This window comes from Rhagoletis pomonella, unplaced genomic scaffold (assembly GCF_013731165.1).
Source record: "Rhagoletis pomonella isolate Grant_MI unplaced genomic scaffold, Rhpom_1.0 Rhpom_scaffold_00005, whole genome shotgun sequence".
In the NCBI taxonomy this organism is placed as follows: Eukaryota; Metazoa; Arthropoda; class Insecta; order Diptera; family Tephritidae; genus Rhagoletis; species Rhagoletis pomonella.
The window spans coordinates 69,189,893-69,210,589 of record NW_023458559.1 but is presented as its reverse complement, the minus strand read 5'-3'; the positions used below and the strand labels follow the sequence as shown (position 1 = coordinate 69,210,589).

Genomic DNA, 20,697 nt, shown 5'->3' with positions numbered 1-20,697 from the left:
CGCTCTCTGAGAGCACTCTTCATCAATCCGACATACGCGAGCAGTGGAACCACATTTCCCGATCATTAAGTACCGCCGCCGAAGAGGTAGTTGGATTTCAGCGAGCCCAAAAAAACAGCTGGTACGATGAGGAGTGTCAAGAAGCTGCTGAGAAAAAAGATGCCAGCCACGCTGCGATTGGGCGCAACGCGAGCTATGTGGCACCATCATAGTGAACTGAAGAATTAAGCGAGACGTATTTTTTGAAATAAGAAGAGAGAGGCCGAAACACGTGAGTGTGAAGAGCTTGAACTGCTGGCGAACTGCGTGAGGATGCGGTACATTCGCAAGGCTTGGAGGGTAGCTAGTGTTGCGTTCATACCGAAGGCTCTCATGTTTACTTTAGGGATTTTAGGCTTTTAAGTCAGTCTTGGTTTTTGCTAAAAAGGCTAGAGAAGCTGATAGACCTGTACATACGAAACACGATTCCTCATGACTGTCTTTTAAGAGCTCAGTATGCTTATTGCAAGGAAAGGTCGGTGGATATCGCCCTGCACACATTGGTTAAGTGGTTGAAAGAAGCCTTCACGCATAAAAATTATGCAGTAAGGGCCTTCCTCGATATCGAGGATACCTTCAGCGCTGTCACTCTAGAGGCAATAGTCAAGTGCATTCATAATCTGGGGGTTGAAACAAACCTAATAAGGCTTATCTACAGCTTACTTCATGACAGAACTGTCGTGGCGGTGTGTGGGAGCGCCTGCGCTCGGCGCAGAGTCAATAGGCGAACTCTGCAAGGTGGTGTTCTCCCTCATGCTCTGGATTTCAGTCGCAAACGACCTTCTAGAGAAACTGGAGTGGCTTTCGCCTGTGTAGATTATGTTGCACTTTTGGTAAAGGGACGATGTCTAGACACCCTTATTGATCTGGCTCAATTACCTGAACCAGGTAATTAGGTGAGACATCAAGAAAGCAGCCAAAGTGTGTGATGGTACGCTAGAAATCGGTAAAGGCTAGTTTAGGTGTCGGGTCTCAGTTACATCGCGGGGAGCTGAGGAGTTGATGACCTAGCGTTAGAAAGATGCCCTTAAAACTTTATCCCCACATAAGGAGCAAGTAAGGATGCCTCTGTTCACCTGCGGTACATTCTTGGATTAACATTCCTAATACATACATAAATACATACAAACATGCTTACACATTTTTACACATCTACACATTTTGATCTTTTGTTGATTTGGTTTGCATTGGACAACGACCAAGAACAATAGAATACAAGGTTTCGCATTCCCGACGGCGATGACATTTGTGTGTAAAAAGTAGCGAAGCCGCATAGGAGGATGAAAGAGAATTAGAGTTTAGTCAATTATCTTAATATTCAATTTTTCGATAGGAAACGTGTCTTTAAATTTTGAAAATATACGATTTGTAATAAAACAAGTAAGAAAGTCTAAGTTCGGGCGGAGCCGAACATTAAATACCCGGCGCAAGTATTAAATATATGTTTTCCACCTTTCCGAAAGCTACCACTACATGATAAGCCGGGGTGTATACATTTTAAGTAAATTAGCGTCCTTAAATTTCGAAATATTGAAATTTCAAGCATATCTGAAATTTACCGTTATATAAAAAGCGGCCTCAATTTTAGTCCGATTTCAACAATTTTCGCCGGTTTGCTTTTATGTGGCAAGCACAATAACCAGACCGAGCTTGGTACAAATTGCTAGAACGGTTAGCGAGATACATATATGTGATCATAAGTGGGCGGGGCCACGCCCATTTTCCAAAATTTTATCATAAACGTATTTCTTGGTAAAGAATTGTTGCAATCATCAATTTTGAATAAATTAGCTTCAATATTTACTGATTTATCGAAGATTTTGTATTTCTCGAAATTACCGTTATATGGGATGTGGGCGTGGTTATTGTCCGATTTTAGAAATTTTCGGCCAGTTGGTATGCTGTACCAGGACCAACAACTGTGCCAAGTTTGGAAGAAATTGGTGTAGCGGTTACCAAGATATACACATGTAACCATAAGTGGGCGTGGTTACGCCCATTTTCCAAAAATTTATAATATTCATGTTTTCCGTCTGAAACTCATTGTAAGTATCAATTTTGAGTGAATTATCTTCAGTAGTTACTAAAATATCGCAGTTTTAGTTTTTCTGAAAATTACCGTTATATGGGAGGTAGGCGTGGTTATTGTCCGATTTTTAAAATTTTTAGCCATTTAGTATGCTGTACTAAGGCCAACAACTGTGCCAAGTTTGGAAGAAATTGGTGTAGCGGTTACCAAGGTATACACATGTAACCATAAGTGGGCGTGGTTACGCCCATTTTCCAAAAATTTATAATATTCATGTTTTCCGTCTGAAACTCATTGTAAGTATCAATTTTGAGTGAATTATCTTCAGTAGTTACTAAAATATCGCAGTTTTCGTATTTCTTAAAATTACCGTTATATGGGAGGTAGGCGTGGTTATTATCCGATTTCGCCCATTTTCAATACCATCCGTCCCACGCCCAAAAGAAGTTCACGTACCAAGTTTCGTTAAGATATCTCAATTTTTACTCGAGTTATCGTGTGCACAGACGGACGGACGGACGGACGGACGGACGGACGGACGGACGGACGGACGGACAGACAGTCACCGCTTAATCGATTTCTCTTTTCATTCTGATCATTTATGTATACATTTGTCTATATCTATCTCGATTCGTTTTGCCTGTTACAAACAACCGTTATGTGAACAAAGTTATAATACCCTTGTGCACAAGTGCGCTCGGGTATAAAAACGGTCGTTTTAGTGAAAGTAAGGTGAATTTCAGTGAATTTTAAGTTTTTGAGGCGTTGTTTACGAACATCGAGAACTGTAAAAATCGGCAAAACCAAAGTAGCCGTTTTGCGGAATGCGTCACCTTCTGTTCGCTACACCGTGGGCAACGACAGCAGCACTTGAACACCAGCGACAGACCCCAACCAGTCAGCAACCAACAATGAACAACAGCTACATACTTAGCTGGCTACATACAGCAACCGATAGCGACAACAAGCAAATAATCACATAAAACAGAACAGAGAAAAAAAGCGAAAACAGCAGATGCCGACTGTTGGCGGAAAGGCCTCGTATGGTCAGTTGTTGTTGGAGAAGTGGAAGGGGAACTCTGCATGAAATCAGTGGAGCGGCAGCTATTCCTGTATAAACAGCAGTGGACGCACGCAAAACAACAATAACAATAAAATTGTTTGTTAATAGAGGGTAGTGAGAAGTGCACAGCGTAGTGATTAGCGCCAAGATATGTAAGCAGCGACAGCGCTCTGGCGGCGTAGAGTTACCACTTTCGCAGATTTTCGGTAATGTTTTTTTTTTGCCAAATATCGATTTTTGGGAAAGGCTATGAGCATTGTCTACCTATAAACGAGGCTAGATGGCTGATTAGCTATCTGAAGTGATAAATAGAAAGGCGCCCTTTCAACCCTTTAGCATAGGTGAAGATTGCTAATACTTCAGCCTGAAATACCTTGGCTCCACATGGGAATCAATTTTAAAAAGCCAGAGGAATATTTAAAATAACTAAACTAAATAAACCAAGAAGGCACTGCGATTTTCCAGGCAATTATAGAGGCGATTACATAGTTGAATCAAAATTTGGCTGCAGCCCTACTTCATTGAAAGCGATTAGTTGAAAGGCTGTGCACACCAGGCGATAGTTTCTTTGAACTAAAATTTGGTCCGTGGACATATTTTTATACTATTCATTTGGTGGGGTCTGCAAAATCGGTTGATTTCAAGGTATAGCCTGAGTGTTCAGATATGACATTTTGGATTAAAGCCCATTCATTTGAAGAGCTAAAGGCGGTGAAATTTTATAAGAGGACAGCATGGTTTTTATTGACACATATGTATGTATGTATGTACCCGTACATACTCGTTTGCCAACCAAAATCGTTATTGGCACTCGTAACCACCAGGACTGCAACTGAGGTGCCACATTGGGCATAAAAAAATTGAACATAACAAAGATAAAAGCGCCAAATAAATGGTAATTTTTTTAAATCGAAACAAGACTATTTCTTTCGCATTTTGCAATAAAATAACAACTACAATTCAAAAAGAAAAGCGCAATACCAAAATAAAATAAGTCAGTTGTATAAACTTAACAATAAGAATATTTTAGTTTGTAAAAAGTAGTAAACGCTTCGAATTCCACAAAACTGGATTAGTTAGGTTAGTTTGAAGTGGCTGCCAGTGGAAATAATAGTACACCTGCACCGATTTCACTGTAACTTGACATGTGCTCTAGTTTTTCTTAGAAATAGAGAATTATGAAATTTTGTAAAGATGGAATAATTGCCACGCCCTCTACTCTTGGGGGCGGAAACATTAAATTTCATCCGATTTCGATGAAATTTAGTTTGTGGTCTTTATTTTATTAACAAAACCTAAATATAAAATATGGGAAGATTGAATCACTATAACGTTCAAAACTCACAAAAAATTTGGCCCCAGTCATTAAATGATATGGAATTTCGGTTAATTTTTGTTTCCTGCTTTCCACTCTCAGAAAACAAAGGTTAATATAAAATGACTTAGGTGTAAATACTCGCTTTTCCCCCAATATTTGGTGCGATTTTTTCATTGTTCGAAAAATTATTTCGCGAAATTATGCAAAAAAGAAGCTGAAAATCAAAAATTAAGAAAAACAAAAATTACATATACATATTTGCAACCTACATAAAATTCTCTAAAACGTGCGTCTATTTATGACTTTTACTTTTCCCTCTCTAAGTCCAACCGTTTTTTTATCAACTGTCACCATGACTTTTTTCTACCTGTCTCCATATAGTCGAAACACAGTGTAACCCCACTAGCACACCTGGGCCGTTCGAGTTTTGGCCCGTTATCATACCACGTGGATCGTTAGATAGGAGATCTACTGTTCCCGCGGATCGTTAGAACTCTCTTACTCAAACCATCGTGTGGACTTCGCGAAACCCAAAAGATGCCATATGGCTTCTTCTGCTGTGTCGATTTAGTCTTCCGAAAATCGTGAACCCACGAACTTTAATCTTCTTCCACAAAGTGCGCTACATTCGCATAACAGGAGCCGCAAGATTTATGCCTCTTCTTAATTTTCGCAGCTTCTTCAGAAGTCGTTATGGGAGACCCCTAACCTCTCCACATGCCGTCCGATGGCAACATGGCCTGCTAGAAGTCCCGTGACTGCGGCTAAGTCCCCTCTGCTCAGCATTAGGAGGTCCTTCGATCGTCCCACTTTGGCCACATAAGCGAGATGTGCCTTCTCTTATTAGTTTGTCTGCCTTCACGTTGTCTGGTATGTTCCGGTGCCCCAGCATCCATAACAGGTGAAGCGAAGACTGCTCAGCCATCTCGTTTACAGATCTGCGACAGTCCGCTACGGTTTTTAAACTGCATGTGACCGAGTCAAGCGCTTTGAGTGCCACCTGGCTATCCGAGTAGAGGAAGATATTATTACACTATTGATTATTCCTGTACACAACTGTTCAACTGGCTCCTATATGGCATTGACTTCAGCTTGAAAGACGCTGCAATGGTTGGGAAAGGGAAATGAGTTTTCCGTCCCCAGTCGCTGAGCTGAGATCCCCTCCTACCTTGGCGTCTAGTTTGTAATCATCGGTGTAGAAGTAGAGTGATCCATTTTCACCACGAGCCCTTCCTAACGAAAAGTCTCTATCTGGAACGTATTAAAATATTGACATTTTTCAAAAGTGCCATTTTGACACCTTGTGAAATCAGGTGCCATTTGAAGTAAAAGTGGGCCAAAAAATGGCACGGTTTGAGCAATGATGGCAACCCTGCTATCCAAATCGGCACTTGGTGAGAGAGATGGCACTGCAAACAATGCAACGCAAAAGACAGCTGAGACCAAACGTAGCCGACTCACTGAAAAACAACCAAACAAGCAGATTTTAACTAGCAGACAGCGCTATGACTGGGTCAGGTAGCAATGGAGAACAAGAAACGCCACAAAACCAACCACCAAGAGTGCGTCAGCAATGGACACAACAATATCGGTTGAACAGTGAAAATCCATGTTGGTTGGAAGTTGGTTGCCGAGTAAATAAATATGTATGTATGTATGTATTACATGTGTACATGGTGTCGCTGCTGTAATAACAAGAACAACAACTATTGAAAAACAGCCAAATGAGCAATAACCAAGGCAACATTAATGGCAATAGTACTACGCGATACTTCATATGTACATACATATGTACATACATATATACGTACATATGTATGAGCATCACTGATGTAGAAACAAGTGAGCTAACAGCGAGTGGCAATAATATTGCAAGCAATTTTATATCCATACCATGTTCTAGAGATGGGCACGGGACTAAATATCTAATCCGAATGCTGACCATCGCGAAATTCAGTTTTTATGTCCCGAACCCAAAATCTGTCATCTATATCTCAATTAAAAATAATAATGAAAGACCTGGCATCTTCCGATTTTTGTGTTTTGCATTGCTCTTCGATTTCGTCTCAATAAAACATAAAAGATTGCATATTTCATACATCGCTTTTAAGGAAGATTTTCCGAATTTGCGGAGGTTTTGGTTTTATCGGGAATGTCGGGAACGGATTTTGGTCTCGTCCCGCACGCAAAATTTTGAAATACCTTCCCGCTATCGCCTATCACGGCCAATTTGAAATCAGTACCGTGGGTCCCTCTACCCCGCGCCCACCTCTACGATGTTCACAGACATATGACATACAATGTACATACATACATACTAGGACATTCAATCCCGGGATTCCGGGGTTCAGGAAACTTTTCCATGACCCGTAATCCCGGGATTACAGCTCCGGGAGCCCGATATTTTCACTGATTCATTTACAGCAGATCCTCTCACTCCATAAGCACTTGTAGCACATTTGTTTTTGGAACTTTTCAGCCACTAGGTCGCTATCGTTTCTTAACGCACTGTGTTATTCCACATATATGTAAATACTCCCATTGTTAACAAGTTTCATTCACTAATCGTACAATAAAAATAGTTTTGTACTTTGCCTGCAAACCAAAGTTCCCGAAATCTTAAGGAAATCGTTCGGAGTATCTCATTTCTGTAACGATTTTTTTACGAATTTTTAAAGAAAATTATATGAACTGGTTGACTCGAACTCGTAAAGAAATTTCTGTACGAAAAATAAAGAAAATTCTGGAAAAATTCTGAAAGATATTCTTCACATAGCAGCATTATTTTCGCTGCTTCACAGATTTTCTTCCGAAATTTCGTAAAAGAATGGAGGTGTGCGTAATTTATTTCATTTTAGAAAATTCGGCAAAAAATCGAATTAAATCTTAACGAATTCTTTAAAATTTCTTTACAATGCAGAATACTCTAAAAAATGGTTTGCAGGGTTTTTGCTTCATTCAAAAAAAAAAAATTTATATATATAAAAATCTCAATGTACACATAAATTTTGTAGATGTGTTGTAATTTCACTTCAATATTAAATTTTGAGCAGCCCTGATTTACAGAATGAAAGAGATGTTGAAAACGAAAAAAAGAATTTATTTGACATGAAATACGAGAAATACAGAACATCAAAATTTGGATTCATAGTGAACTTGAGCCATTTGCACTTGAAAGTGAATTTCAGGACCTGCCTGAGTAACTGTATTTGTTCAAATATTTTGTGCAAGAACTCTGTAATAACGAAAAATCTGGTAGCAATTGAAAACACAACAAGCTTTTACAGTGTTGCAGATTTGTTCTTCATTTTACTTTGTTGGCCTTTGTTTGGAAAAGGATTTCTGCAAATATGAGAAAATGTTTTTGACAAAAATAAAATTATTTAAACATTAAATTACGTACTCTTTTACTAAGGGGCATTGTGCTCCCCTAAGACCAAATGTGGTGACAATGAATCTGTGTGGTTTGAAAAAGGCGAACCTACCGTAAAATACAAAAGTTGTGATGAAGTCGAAATCCCGAAAAAAACCTCGGGATCCTGGGAATAGAATTTTTAAATCCCGAAATCCTGAGTTTGTTAAAATGCTTCGGGATTGAATGCCCTAATACATACATATTATGTATCTCAGTATCATATCTGTTGCCATAATACGGTGTTGGCGTGAGGCGATTTTACAGGCAGCTTTTAGTTGAAAGGAACAATCGCCTGGTGTGAACGGCCTTTCAACTAATCCCTTCCAATTAAGTTGGGGTGCAGCTTTTCGGGGGGTTTGTTCAAAATAAAAATTTAACTTTTTCTCCTATTTCTATAGGTGTAAGAGTATAGACGTAAAAAATGGTTTCCATATACAACCAATCTCAAACAATGCAAATATGCCTAGCAAATTTATACGATATACTAACGATAGTTTATTTTTATTTGACTATCGATAGTTATTTATCTCTAAACGATAGTATCGATAGTTTTCTTGCAAATATCGAAACTATCGAATGGTATAACTATCGATAGTTTTGCAGCTCTAGTATGTATGAATTTTTATATGCATGTTTGTTTGTAGACATGAGTGTATGTACACATTTGTAGCAACATTGTAGTAGCAACGGTCACCATTGTTGTGGCCGCCAGCCAGCAAAGAAAAAAAAGAGAGTTCGACAGCAGCTGTTGTCGTTCGACACCGTTGCCCACTTTTTTCCCCACTTTTTACTTTTCTGTTTTTGTTGGTTGTTTGCATACGGCGCACAGTGTTCTATTTTAGGCAAAAAGAGATAAAATCAAATATCCAGAGAACGAGAAGAGATAGCGAAAGACATGCAACGGCATTTTAAAGCTTATGAGATGGAGAATTCAGCAAAAATAGTTCCCTTGGATAAAAGAATTCCCTTGATTTTAAAAATGACCTTCAAATATAGTAGGTCTTAAGATTTTTTTTACCTAAAAGCAGTACATATGCAAAAATTTTGGTTTTTAGTTGTAAAATATATAGGTGTTTCCATGGGAAGATCTACCGTGCAGATAAAAATAAAAGCAATATATCTAACGTATTTATGGCCCAATTTGTCTGCTTTTTAAAATATGTACTGGTTATGTAAGCAGAAACATTTTGTCCGAAAATGGTGCGTATTTATGGTTCGATTTGGTTCGACTTTTACGTATGTAGTTTGAACATAATAGATCATAGAGTTCCAAATAATTAACCCTTAAGTCAAGATTCAAAGTATACATATTTTGCGTAAAATTCATATTTTATTCGCGTTAAAAAATTAGTTAAAAACAATTTGAATATTAATAAATCGATATCGAATATATGTCACGTCACGGCATGTTACGTAACGTTTCACACTTGGGGTTGGAAAGGAAAATCGAAACAAGTTGCATTAATTTAAAATACTCTAAAAACAACTAGAATTACTTAAAATCATCTTAAAACAAATTTCATGAAAAGATCCATCCACTATTCGCAGAGTTTTGCTATTTTGTAAGAAAAGAAAAAAAATCAACTTCCATTTTAATCACATAACGTCACTTTCTTTAATTACGAATATTTAAGGGCCACGCGGTTCGATGGTTTTTCTTTAAAATTGCATCATCTTAGTATTTGTTTTCGGTTAGATGCGCAAAAATGAAAATTGGCATTGTCGAATCGACAAATAATGTACTTCCAGGGTTAAGTTTTTTTTTACTCATCGCAAACTGTTTTTAGGTAAAAAAGTCAAAAAGTTTGCTTTCGAAGGAAATGCTAAAAGTTTGATTGAACGAAAAGTAGTAAATTTTTGAAATTTTTTTTTCACCTGAAACCATGCGATGCACTTGAAAAAAAAACAATGAATGCGTTTTTAGGATGTAGTAACCATTGAAGTGTATTCCCTGACACAAGAACTGCAAAAATATGTGCATATTTAAAACATTTTACAAAGTACATTGCTGACTGGGTTTAGGCGAAAATAAATTAAAACCATATATATGTGAAGATCATTTTACAGGTCAAAGTAATTTATTTTTCCAATGAGACAAATTTTCCTGAACTCTCCATTTCAAAAGTTAGTTACATTTATGGTGCTAACTTCTCGTTCTTGAGATTTTCAATTTGTCTCCTTTTTTCAAAAATATAACACTGTGCAGCACATGTAGCCCCACGTACATTTGTTAAACAAATATATTTGTGTTAGTATAGGCGCGCACACACACATACATAACTACGCCGCCGCTGGCAAATCGTGCAGCCTTCGTCTGCTGCTCGCGTTTAGCTGCAGTTAACTTTGTTTCGTTCATTTTTCGTTAAATTCGCTACATGAGCAGGGTCACCACTACAAACTTTCTTTCCCACCAAGAGCTGGTTCAAAACCCCACCAAAATGGTTTCTTTTCTACCATTTAAGAAAACGGCGTTTGACGGCAGTAAATTTTTTTTCTGGTTTTTATACTTAAAATAAGATTTCGAGGTAAACATAAAGATCAGAATATTAGCTAGTATATAGATACTTAAGTACATATTATGTATGTATATATAGCACACTAAAAAAGTGGTGCGTGCTTTTAACCAGACTCACGTACCGACATCTTATTCGACGCGCTGAACCCGGTTAACAACCTTGAGATCCCAGTGGATAGAACTTTTTATAGCGTATACGGAGTTCAAAGAATCGCCGAAGGTAGTTGATGAAATTCCTAGTTGCCTATTCCTGTAAGCAACGAGTTTTTTAAGGTATTTGGCAAACAATAGGACCCATCCAAGAAACAGAATGAGGGTAAAACTGATATTGTCCGAATTTGGCAAGCCTACTCACAGTGCGTGCTGACAAAGCGACACACTACAACAAACCAGAAATGTTTTCTGTGTTATGAGCAATGAAACCTACCAAAATTTAAATCGTCCTACCATGCTACCAACGAAAAAAAAACCTACCAATTTTGGTAGCAAAAGCCGAGAACGGCAACCCTGTACATGGGGCCACCAACAGCAGCAGCTGAAATGCTAGTTATGTTATCTGTATCTGTACACAAGCGGCGCGACAACCGCTTAAACAAAAGAGTATTTCGCAAAAACTCCTCACTGAGAATAAAATTTCCATCTTTGTCTCCCTGCAACTCATTTCAAGAACAATCAATTTGGATTTCCACTTTCATGAGTTAAAAACAACAGACCACTGATCAACTAGTTTTATTTCTTCTGCCTCAATATTTACCACACGCGCCCATGCCACTCAAAATATTACTCCTCATAAAAGAGCGTTCTGCCTCTTTTGCTCATCCCTCATTAGTTTCAATCGTTGAAGCAGCAGAGAGCGCTCATTGAGTATTCTTTTTGTGTATGCTTTGAGTTTGATGCACCGCTTGCTTGGTTGTTTCTCATAGATTTTTCTAAATTCAGTTTCTGAATTAAAAGCTTGGTGTAAGAAGCTTTGCAGCTTAGTTATTTTGTGCTTTAAAAATGCCTAAACAATCGAAAATTAATTTAGCAAAGTATATATCGTACGACCGCGAGGCAAATCGATCGACGTGTCTTTTGTGTAAAAAAAATTTTAATGGTCGAATTTTGCACAATATTAAAAGGCATTATGCTTTAGTGCACAAACATGATTTTGAAAGGTGTGCGCCAAAAGAACCCACAAGTAAAGCCAAAATTAACTTAAGTCAAAATGACTTTTTGATGTGCTGTGTGGGATTGATTACCGTTAACGCCATGCCGCTCACACTTTTTGATGATGAACAATATTTCAAAAGAATTATAGAGCCTTATGAAAACACGTTTAATATTAGAGTAAACTCAACGATTATAAGAGAAAGGCTTGACTCGTGCGCGGAACAAATGAAAGTAAATCTCTCTAATTTACTAAAAGACAAAATGTTGTGCATAAAGTTTGATATAGCTTCGCGAATGGATAAAAGTATATTGGTGATTAATGTACAATTCATTAAAAATTTTCAAATACACATTTTTACTATTGCAATGGTGGAATTAGAAAATAGGCACACGGCACCTATTCTGAACGAAGAAATCTTAAAACACTTCAATACATTTGGTATAAATGCAATCCAGATATATTGTTCTACTACAGACGATGGAGCGAACGTTGTGAAAACCTCCGAATTGCTGCAGGAAAATGAGATCACAGATGCTGATGAATATGAGGAAATTCACAATAGATTAAGTTCGGTACTAACAGTGGAGAGATGTGCTGAAAACACACTACAATTAGTTGCACATCAGGTGTATAAAACTGTAACAGCAGAAGTGGCCGAGTGTAGGGAAACAACTAATTTTCTTCGACAAATAATTCGCAATGGAACATTTACTGAAAATATCCCCATGCCTACACTAGATAACTTGACTAGATGGAGTTCAACATTCGATATGTTGACTTCTCTGCTGAACCTGATAGAATTTGTGAAAATGTATAAAATTGAATGTGAAATAAAGTGGGATTTCATACAGAACTTTGTTGCTGCGTTTAAGCCCGTTGCTGAATGTACAAAAAGTTTGCAAACAGAAAACTATGTAATCGGAGATTTTTACAGAGATTGGCTGCTTTGTGAAACGAAATTGGAAACTATGCCGAACAATATCTTCGCCAGCGCTTTATTGCAAGCAATGCAGTTACGAAACGAGAATTTTTGGTATAACAATACTTTCGTAGCGGCTTTATATATAGACCCAAGATTTAATTATATGGATTCGCCGTTTTTTAATGAATCGCGAAGAAAACAAGCAGTGGTAAGAACATTTTAATGTACTTATATTACGTGTACTCATTTGTAAGCTCAGCTATTGTGAGTTGTTGATGAAAAAGTACTTAGGAAAATTTTTCCGCTTTCAATTTTCAATACACTCTTATTTATTACTTGAATGGGCGGTTTGCTTTCAGTTTTTCCCTTTCAATTGAGTTTCAATTTTGATCAGCTGTTCAGCATTGGTATGCGAATTTTGTGAAAATAAAAAAAAATACTAAGCTTCTGCATGCTAAAATGTTAATCTACAATGGAATTAAAAATGCAAAATGGTCTTCAGAAGTTAGTTATTTTGTTTTCTTGAAGATGATATGTTGATAATGAAATTTCTTCTCAAACTGCGCAATTATAATATGATTAAATTTACAAAATTCTCCTGTGAAAACTTTTCGACAGAGCTATTTAGTTTTGTCGCTATTGTCGCGAAAATTTTGTGAGAATGACAATTGTCAGCACCATGGTCGACAATGTTCCAATATTTGCACTGGGGCTTCCTAAGCATTGTCACTTTTATGAAATAGGCGCCTGGTGCAAGAAAAACATCAATTCCAGCAGTTTTAAAGTTAGTAGCGATTTTAAGGTTTTGCGCTCAGGGATCATACCAACTTAGGGCCGGTTACTCAATGTCTGGTTAACACTAATCTCCGGTAAAACATCGTTATCGACGTTATCGACTCCATGTTATTTGCATGGAGCCGAACACGTCGATAATGATGTTTTACCGGAGATTAGTGTTAACCAGACATTGAGTAGGGCCGGTTAGTGTAAGAAACGATAGCAATAAAAGACTTAACCAATCTACAGTTTCCATGGTTTTGACTGAAGAGTTTAGTGCTTTCGCAGAGCTCGCATGTTAAGGCCGGTTTCGCGTTGGCTTTGGCGTTGGCGTTGACTTGACAGAACGCACGTTAAAAGTATGCTTGCTACAATGAACGCTTGGCAACGAATGCTTGGGCAACTAAATTAACATACTAACGACAGAAAAGTTAATATTTCATATCAATAATTGCATTAAAAACGATATTTCTTGCCCGCACTATATTAAAAAGGAAACATTTTTCACATAATTTTATTTAATTGCACGCGAAAAGTTGAGAGTTGGCCTTCTTTTTGCTTTGTGTTGGCGTGAGCGTTGTCGAACTTTGGCTATGTGGACGGCTGCATTTGAATTCATGTATTCATAGTCAGCTGTTGAAGCGACGTCAAGGCTAACGCAACGCCAAAGTTCTATGTAGACGGGCATTAAGGATTAGACTTCTACTAAATACAGAGAAGAAGAGAAACCAAAGGCAAAGATGTATTTAAAAGAAAAAAAGTTGCTGTTGCGGGACCCACGCTAAAATCGTTTCTCCCCAAACTTTATAGCGATAGGATGAGCGATTAAAAGCTATTCACGGTCGATAATTGAACTAGAAATCGACACTCACAATTGCCTGATTGTCCTCTATCTACTCCTTATCGACACTCACAATAGGGGGGTGAATAATTTTAAGTAAATGACTTAAGGCTGGTTTTCACTATGTCAAATTCAGTGGCATTTGCCGTCAAATAGGTGAAAACACATTATCCAATAGGATCAAAATGCGGTTTATCGATTAATTTGGATCAGGATAGGTCTTTAGTCATGTACATGCGCTGCGAAATCGGTTGTATGTCAGTTTTTGGCCCATAATATCATCGGCAAAGGTATGGATAAAGGAGATAAAGTTGTGTCAAAATATGTCGCCAAATTTTTGTGTCAAAATATGACATAGTGAAAACCAGTCGTTAATCTTAGTAACCAGATCTCAAGAAAATTAAAAATTCTTTTTAAAAAGCGCTGAAGAATTGGTGACGAAATTTTCTTGTGCTAAATTTCCTTAAAGGTTAAATCAGTGGTATATGTTTGCGTTTTTCAATATTTCTATATTATAACCTATCCTTTGATTCGTCTGCCATTGAGTTTTTTTTTACTGAGCAGTTGTACCTTATAAATATTTTTATCATGCCATTGAGTTTTTTTACTCACCAGTTGTACCTTATAAATATTTTTATCATGGTATATACTTATGGCCTTACTCATAAAAAATAATGTAGCTTTTTAAAAGGTTTATAAACTATAGTGAAAAAATTAGTGATCAATAAAATATTATTTACAACTTTTTGTTATTTTATTTTTTTAGTCACATTTAATTTCTACGAGCAGAATTTTAACCGACTTGGAGGGAAATACTACATTTAATGCAGAACCAGAGGTTAAGCAGATGGAATTGGAATTTTCTCCATCTTCAAACGATGATTTTCACTTACTTGAACAAAAAGTGAACTTATTGACGCAGCAATCTCCTCAGTTACCAACCAATGTTCAAACAATTCGTCAGAAGCTTGAAGGCTTATCACACAAAGCAAGAATGCCTTTCCAAACAAACATATTAGATTACTGGAATGAGTTGAAAAGCGATGAGCCAGATTTAGCTAAATTAGCCGAAGTGGTTTTAGCTGTTCCATGTACTCAGACTTCAGTGGAACGAGCCTTCAACGCTCTTTCGTTAATCTTAAATAAGCATAATTCCGATCTTAAAGCAGAAAATATTAATAACTTACTTTTTACAAGGTTAAATAAAGATCTGTTAAACAATGTGAATTTTTCTAAGTGTAACTTTAAGCCATAGAACTGTAAACTTTTTTGTTTTTAATAATTTTTTCTCCATTAAAGTAAATACATACATATGTACTTATTTTATTTGGTTTTATAAAAAGTGTATGTACAGAGAATACGTTAAATAAAAATTTTACATATGTATTTAGTTAAAAAAAAAAATTTCTTGTCCTTTTGTTAAGAGGGTTTACAAGCCGTGAAAATGTACAAATAATACCTATGTAAATTTCTTAACTAGGACCACTTTTTTTAGGTATTTTTTTAAATCAAATTATATCGAGCCCTAACCGCCAAAATAACGTAAGCGACATTTTTTTTCAAAATTTTCTTTTTGATGCACAAATGCATCTAGATGCTCTAGGAATATTTCTGTATCAAAAAGAAAATTTTGAAAAAAGCGTCGCTTACGTTATTTTGGCGGTTAGGGCTCGATATACATATTTCAATTTGTGGTAGATATACGCTTAAAGCGCAGTTAGGCATCGACGTAGCGTAAACGTAGGTTGACGTACGTAGCAGCATACAAACTTACTGTTGGTTGAGAGAGATAGAAGCAACGGCAACGTCACCGCCATGCGGTGGTGAGTTTTCGGTTACACGCGAATCCCATAAGATAGATCGTGTCTGCGTCAACCTACGTCTACGTTACGTCGTTGACTGTTTGAGCTTTTAGTATTATTCCACAGATATGTAACCAGTATGAATATGTATTACAGATGGTAATGGATATGCCACACCCTTTTTTCAATAAACTCAATTATTCTTCATAAATACTGAATTAATTTCATACATCTGTATCTTCGTACAAAACTTCAGTGCCACACCAGGCACATTGAATATGTAGCAGCAGCAGGGTTGCAATTTTTATATTTGTTAATGGTTTGCTGATACCTGTAAAATGTGCTTGGTGCCAAATATGATAGGAGTTTATAGTGAATAATGTTAATAACTGTAGCGCCTCAGAGCGAGAGCATATTGTAACATGAACCAAAAATACAAGATCACGCGGGCAGGAGAGTAGCCCGTTAGAATCGCATTTAGGAAAAAAGTTTAACGATTTTGACATTAGCCGTTTGTTTACATTTCTTCGTTGTTTACAATTTGGCGGTGGCTTTTTACTGCAATTTTCTTCATTTTCGCCTGTGACAACGTGTGTACACATATGTAACATAAAGAATAATTTAACACAACGGCATGATCTATAGAAGAATTTGCATAATAAAAATTATTATTCATGCGTTCAACAATTTCGCGGTTTTCTCCGTTCTCTTCGTTGTTTACTTCTTACAACAAAGATGGCGTCGAGATTTTGGCAGCTAGAAAATAACTTTTTTCTTTCTTTCCTTCCCGCGTGATCTTGTGTCTTTCGTTTATGCATATTGTAATGAGTTGGCAAGCAACAGCAACAGCGTTGCCATATGGATGTGTTCAACGAAATTTTAAAATTTCTGTGTTGCCTGTTGACGTTTAGTATTTTTTTCTATTAAAATATGACTTCTTTTGACAAGTCTCGGAAATTGAAAATGAAAAGCTTTCGAAAGACCATTAAAATATTAATTTAGCGGTTTAGATTCTTGGAAGATAACTCATACAAATGATAATTTTTCCAAATATGTAAATTCGCGAATGGTACCACTAATGGTGAGGCAAATCTCTTCATGCTGCACTATTGGGGTAATTTGCTGGAAATTTGGCGTTGTTCAATTGATGGAATTTGTTGAGTAGATGACGTTTGTTGCGCCTACATAGAAAAGCTAGATTTGCTAGTTGTGCTTTTAGTGCGGCCGTTTTCATACTAAAGTCTTTTATCTCGCGGTTTTCGTCACATTATGATGTTTTTCTGTATGCCTTCATTTTTCGTAGAATTAAACCTCCTGCGGATTAAAATTCAGCGGCTTAAAATGCATAAAGACAAGTCGGTATAATCATTGAAAATAATCTTGTGCAATCCGAAAAAAGGATTACGACTGAGAATTTAAGCGAAAAACAACAACTTTTTAAATTCTTATAGGTCCATAAGTCTTTTTTCCGTTTTTATCAAAGTCTTTGAAAAAGTACTTTTAAAGAAGATTCAATCCTCCGTAACGTGTAACCAGACAATTCCTAGTCACCAGTTCGGTTTTCGAGAAAAGCATGGTACTGCCTCCTGCATAAGAAAATATTTTGAAGAAAACAGTGCTGTACTTCTAAATGTATAAATAGATGTTTCCTAAGCATTTGATAAAGTGAAGTTAGATGGTCTCAAATAAAAATTTAAAAATGCCAACTGAAATTTTTCTATTATATCAACATTTGCTGATGACAGTGCTATTCTCTGCGCTAAGTCAGATCCTAATCAAGCTACATGTAGACTACAAGACTACCTAAAAATAATGGAATTATGGCTTGGCACCTGGAGAATCAAGGTAAATTGGCCTTATAACTTTGGTCCGATGTTTTAAGTCAATGCCGGCCAAAACTTGCACATTCTGTAGTCTCGCCTTCGTGTTTTCACACCAACAAAAAACAATTACTAAATTGAATTGACAATTATAATTTTTTATTTCTACTCCTTTACCTTCCATCAGCCACTGTGCTCAAGTGAAATTATACTTATGATTGTTTTTAACATAACGCAGTAAATGTCGCATCAAAATCTAAAGGAAATCTAATTGGCATTGTCACAATGCAACCCTGCTGCGAGATAACAAAATTATCATGCTAGAAAACGTGCCTTTGATTGCTTATAAAATTTTTCGTATGAGAAACAACAAAACCGCAGATACATTTGTATTACGTTGCAATCCACAACTCTTCTTTTGTTTTGTTTGTCATTTTTTATTCTAACAGCACTGCCAACTCGAAGTTTCGGTGCATGTTGCTGCATTAGCACTTTATATTTGAAGCGCAACGAGTGAGTTCAGTTGGCTGGCAGCGCTGTGGTTCGTTTTGTTGGTAGTAAGCGAATGACTGTTTAGAACAGTTTGATATGTACTGTAGGGAAGAGACGATGGCGTGAAAACGTAAACGAAATGTATCGTGTGGACGAATGTACGATCAGAGAACTTAGATAGATAGAGAAGGTGCAAATTTTTGGAACGTAAAATTGTTTGGCTGAAAAATAAATCCATGGAATATCCACACAGCGCGATTAACATTTCAACAAGAGTTAACAGAGAAAAATGTAAATTTGTGTTGTGATAATGTTATATTTGTTGCAAGCGTCTGGCTATGTGTTGCTAGGTTGCATATGAATGCAGAAACGTATTCATGTATATTTTTTTTTATAAAATTAATAAATTAATATAGTTAAATTATATTAAATGTACTTTTATATTAGTTAGAATTGCTGATTTGCATCTCTGCATGACCATTTGTTAAATATAATTTATTCAGTAGTTAATGTTGCTAAAAACTTAAAAAGCATCTGTTCAAGTTCGCTTCTTGTACGAGTATTATATCATGTAAATAGTAAAAATGCATGTTAGTTAAAAAAATGATAAAATTGGTTTTTTCACATACTCACTTTAAAGATGGACGCATTAACAAAAAAATGTATAAAGCAATGTGTTTGTTAACTTCAAAATTAATTTTCGAAGATATTGGCCAGGCAATGCTTTAACTCCAAAACGTAGATTTGTTATCTAATAAATAGGTGAAAGCTATGCAAATATGCAAACTCATTGGTGATTTGTCGTCGGCATTTGGGTCGCAAAAATCGTTTTTTTTTTTAACGATTCTTATTGAAGTTGCTACGCTATTTTCAATGCAACAAATCCCAGTTTTCTAACTGCCTTAGTTTTTTCACAAACTCACTTTAAAGATGGACGCATTAACAAAAAAATTTACAAAGCAATGCACTTGTTAACTTCAAAGTTGTTTTTGACTTTTACTGCAATACTCGTAGATATTATTTGTAAATAATAGTTCTGGAGTCAAATGCAAATCCATTTCCCAGGCATGCGCATATGGATACTTGTAGTACATACAGATGCGATCAACTAATTAGCAACGAAATTCAAAATGATATTGTTTGCAAATTATGTTTATTATTTATTTTTAATAATTTCCTTTAAAACATAATTCAATCTATAACAGAAACCACAATAATAAAAGTTTAAAAGGTTGCACAATTTGCAAAATAATTAATCAAACTTCAAAAAATTGTTATAAAAATTTAAAAAATTTGAGTTAGAATATTTAGAAAATTTTCGGGTATGCAGCTTTGTAGTCCATTCAATCAAGTACACTAAAGTCCAAGTTTCTAGTCGTTAAAAATTACCGTTGATTTCTTAGAATTTTTTTTTTATGGAGGGTGTTCGCATTTTCTTCCATATAACACATGAACCAATTTTTTTTTGTATGAAAAATAAACAGCAACACCCCAACAAAAAAATCTAAAAAATCAACGGTAATTTTTAACAATTTGAAACTTGCACTTTCTTATAATATAGTTGAATGGACTACAATACTGCATTCCCGAAAATATATTAAATATTCAAATAAAAAATTTGGATGACCATTTCTTGAAGGTTGATTCATTTTTTTGCAATTTGTGCAAGCTTTTAAACTTTTATTATTGTGGTTTCTGTTCCAGGTTGAATTATATTTTAAAGGAAATTATTAAAAATAAATAAACATAATTTGTTGATGGCAGCTGAATGTATGTACGTATGTACTTACATATGTAAATATGTACCCCATACACATACTCCAAAATCATTTTTTGATAACGTTCTTGCACCTGCACATAATATTACATATATGTAAGTACATACTAACTTTCTTCTTATTTGGGGCTGACAAACTTTAACTTAAGAGTCGACTTTATTTCGGCTACTAATATGCCCCAATAGTTTTGGAGTCAAATGAAAATGCATTTCCCACGCATACATATATGTATCTATATGTACTACATGCTTCATTAATTGACAACGTTTTTGCATGCATATATAAGTACATCCATACATACGTGCATATTGCTGTCTAAGTACTACGCACATATATACAAATGTACATATATGTACAACTCACGGCAGCATACATACACACATACATAATTACGCGCATATTCAAATACAACAATAACTATTTCATTCCTAAACGCATGCGCATATTTCTCAAGGCCAAGTAAATTCATTCATAAAAACAACCGCAGCACATCTCCCCGCAAATTCATCACCAACAAGCGCAACTTTGTCAATCCGACACAAAAATTCTAAAATCTTAAAATGAAGAAATCTCGGCCAGCCAAGTGAAAAGTGGCAATTATTTCTCTATAACCAGTGAAATAAGTTATCTCGAATCTTGGCAATTTTTGGTAATTTTTGACAAAACATTCTATTTCTCTGTTCCATACCAATATTTCAATCATTAACTAGTATTTTAAAGCGTCATTTTAATA

At 36.1% G+C, this 20,697-nt stretch overlaps 1 protein-coding gene across 1 annotated transcript; it reads left to right on the top strand.

Annotated features, from left to right (window-relative positions):
• Nucleotides 1-11,385: 11,385 nt before the first annotated feature.
• LOC118740200 lies at nucleotides 11,386-15,327 on the top strand. Its single transcript, XM_036471698.1, has 2 exons — nucleotides 11,386-12,662; nucleotides 14,839-15,327. The coding sequence occupies exons 1-2, from the start codon at nucleotides 11,598-11,600 to the stop codon at nucleotides 15,325-15,327; spliced, it is 1,554 nt and encodes a 517-aa protein (XP_036327591.1). The 5' UTR covers nucleotides 11,386-11,597.
• The last annotated feature ends 5,370 nt before the right edge of the window (nucleotides 15,328-20,697 follow it).

Coding starts and splice junctions, on each gene's coding strand:
- LOC118740200 (XM_036471698.1), top strand. CDS start 11,598: ATGTGCTGTGTGGGATTGATTACCGTTAACGCCATGCCGCTCACACTT. Junction 12,663..14,838: donor CGCGAAGAAAACAAGCAGTG/GTAAGAACATTT, acceptor TTATTTTTTTAG/TCACATTTAATTTCTACGAG.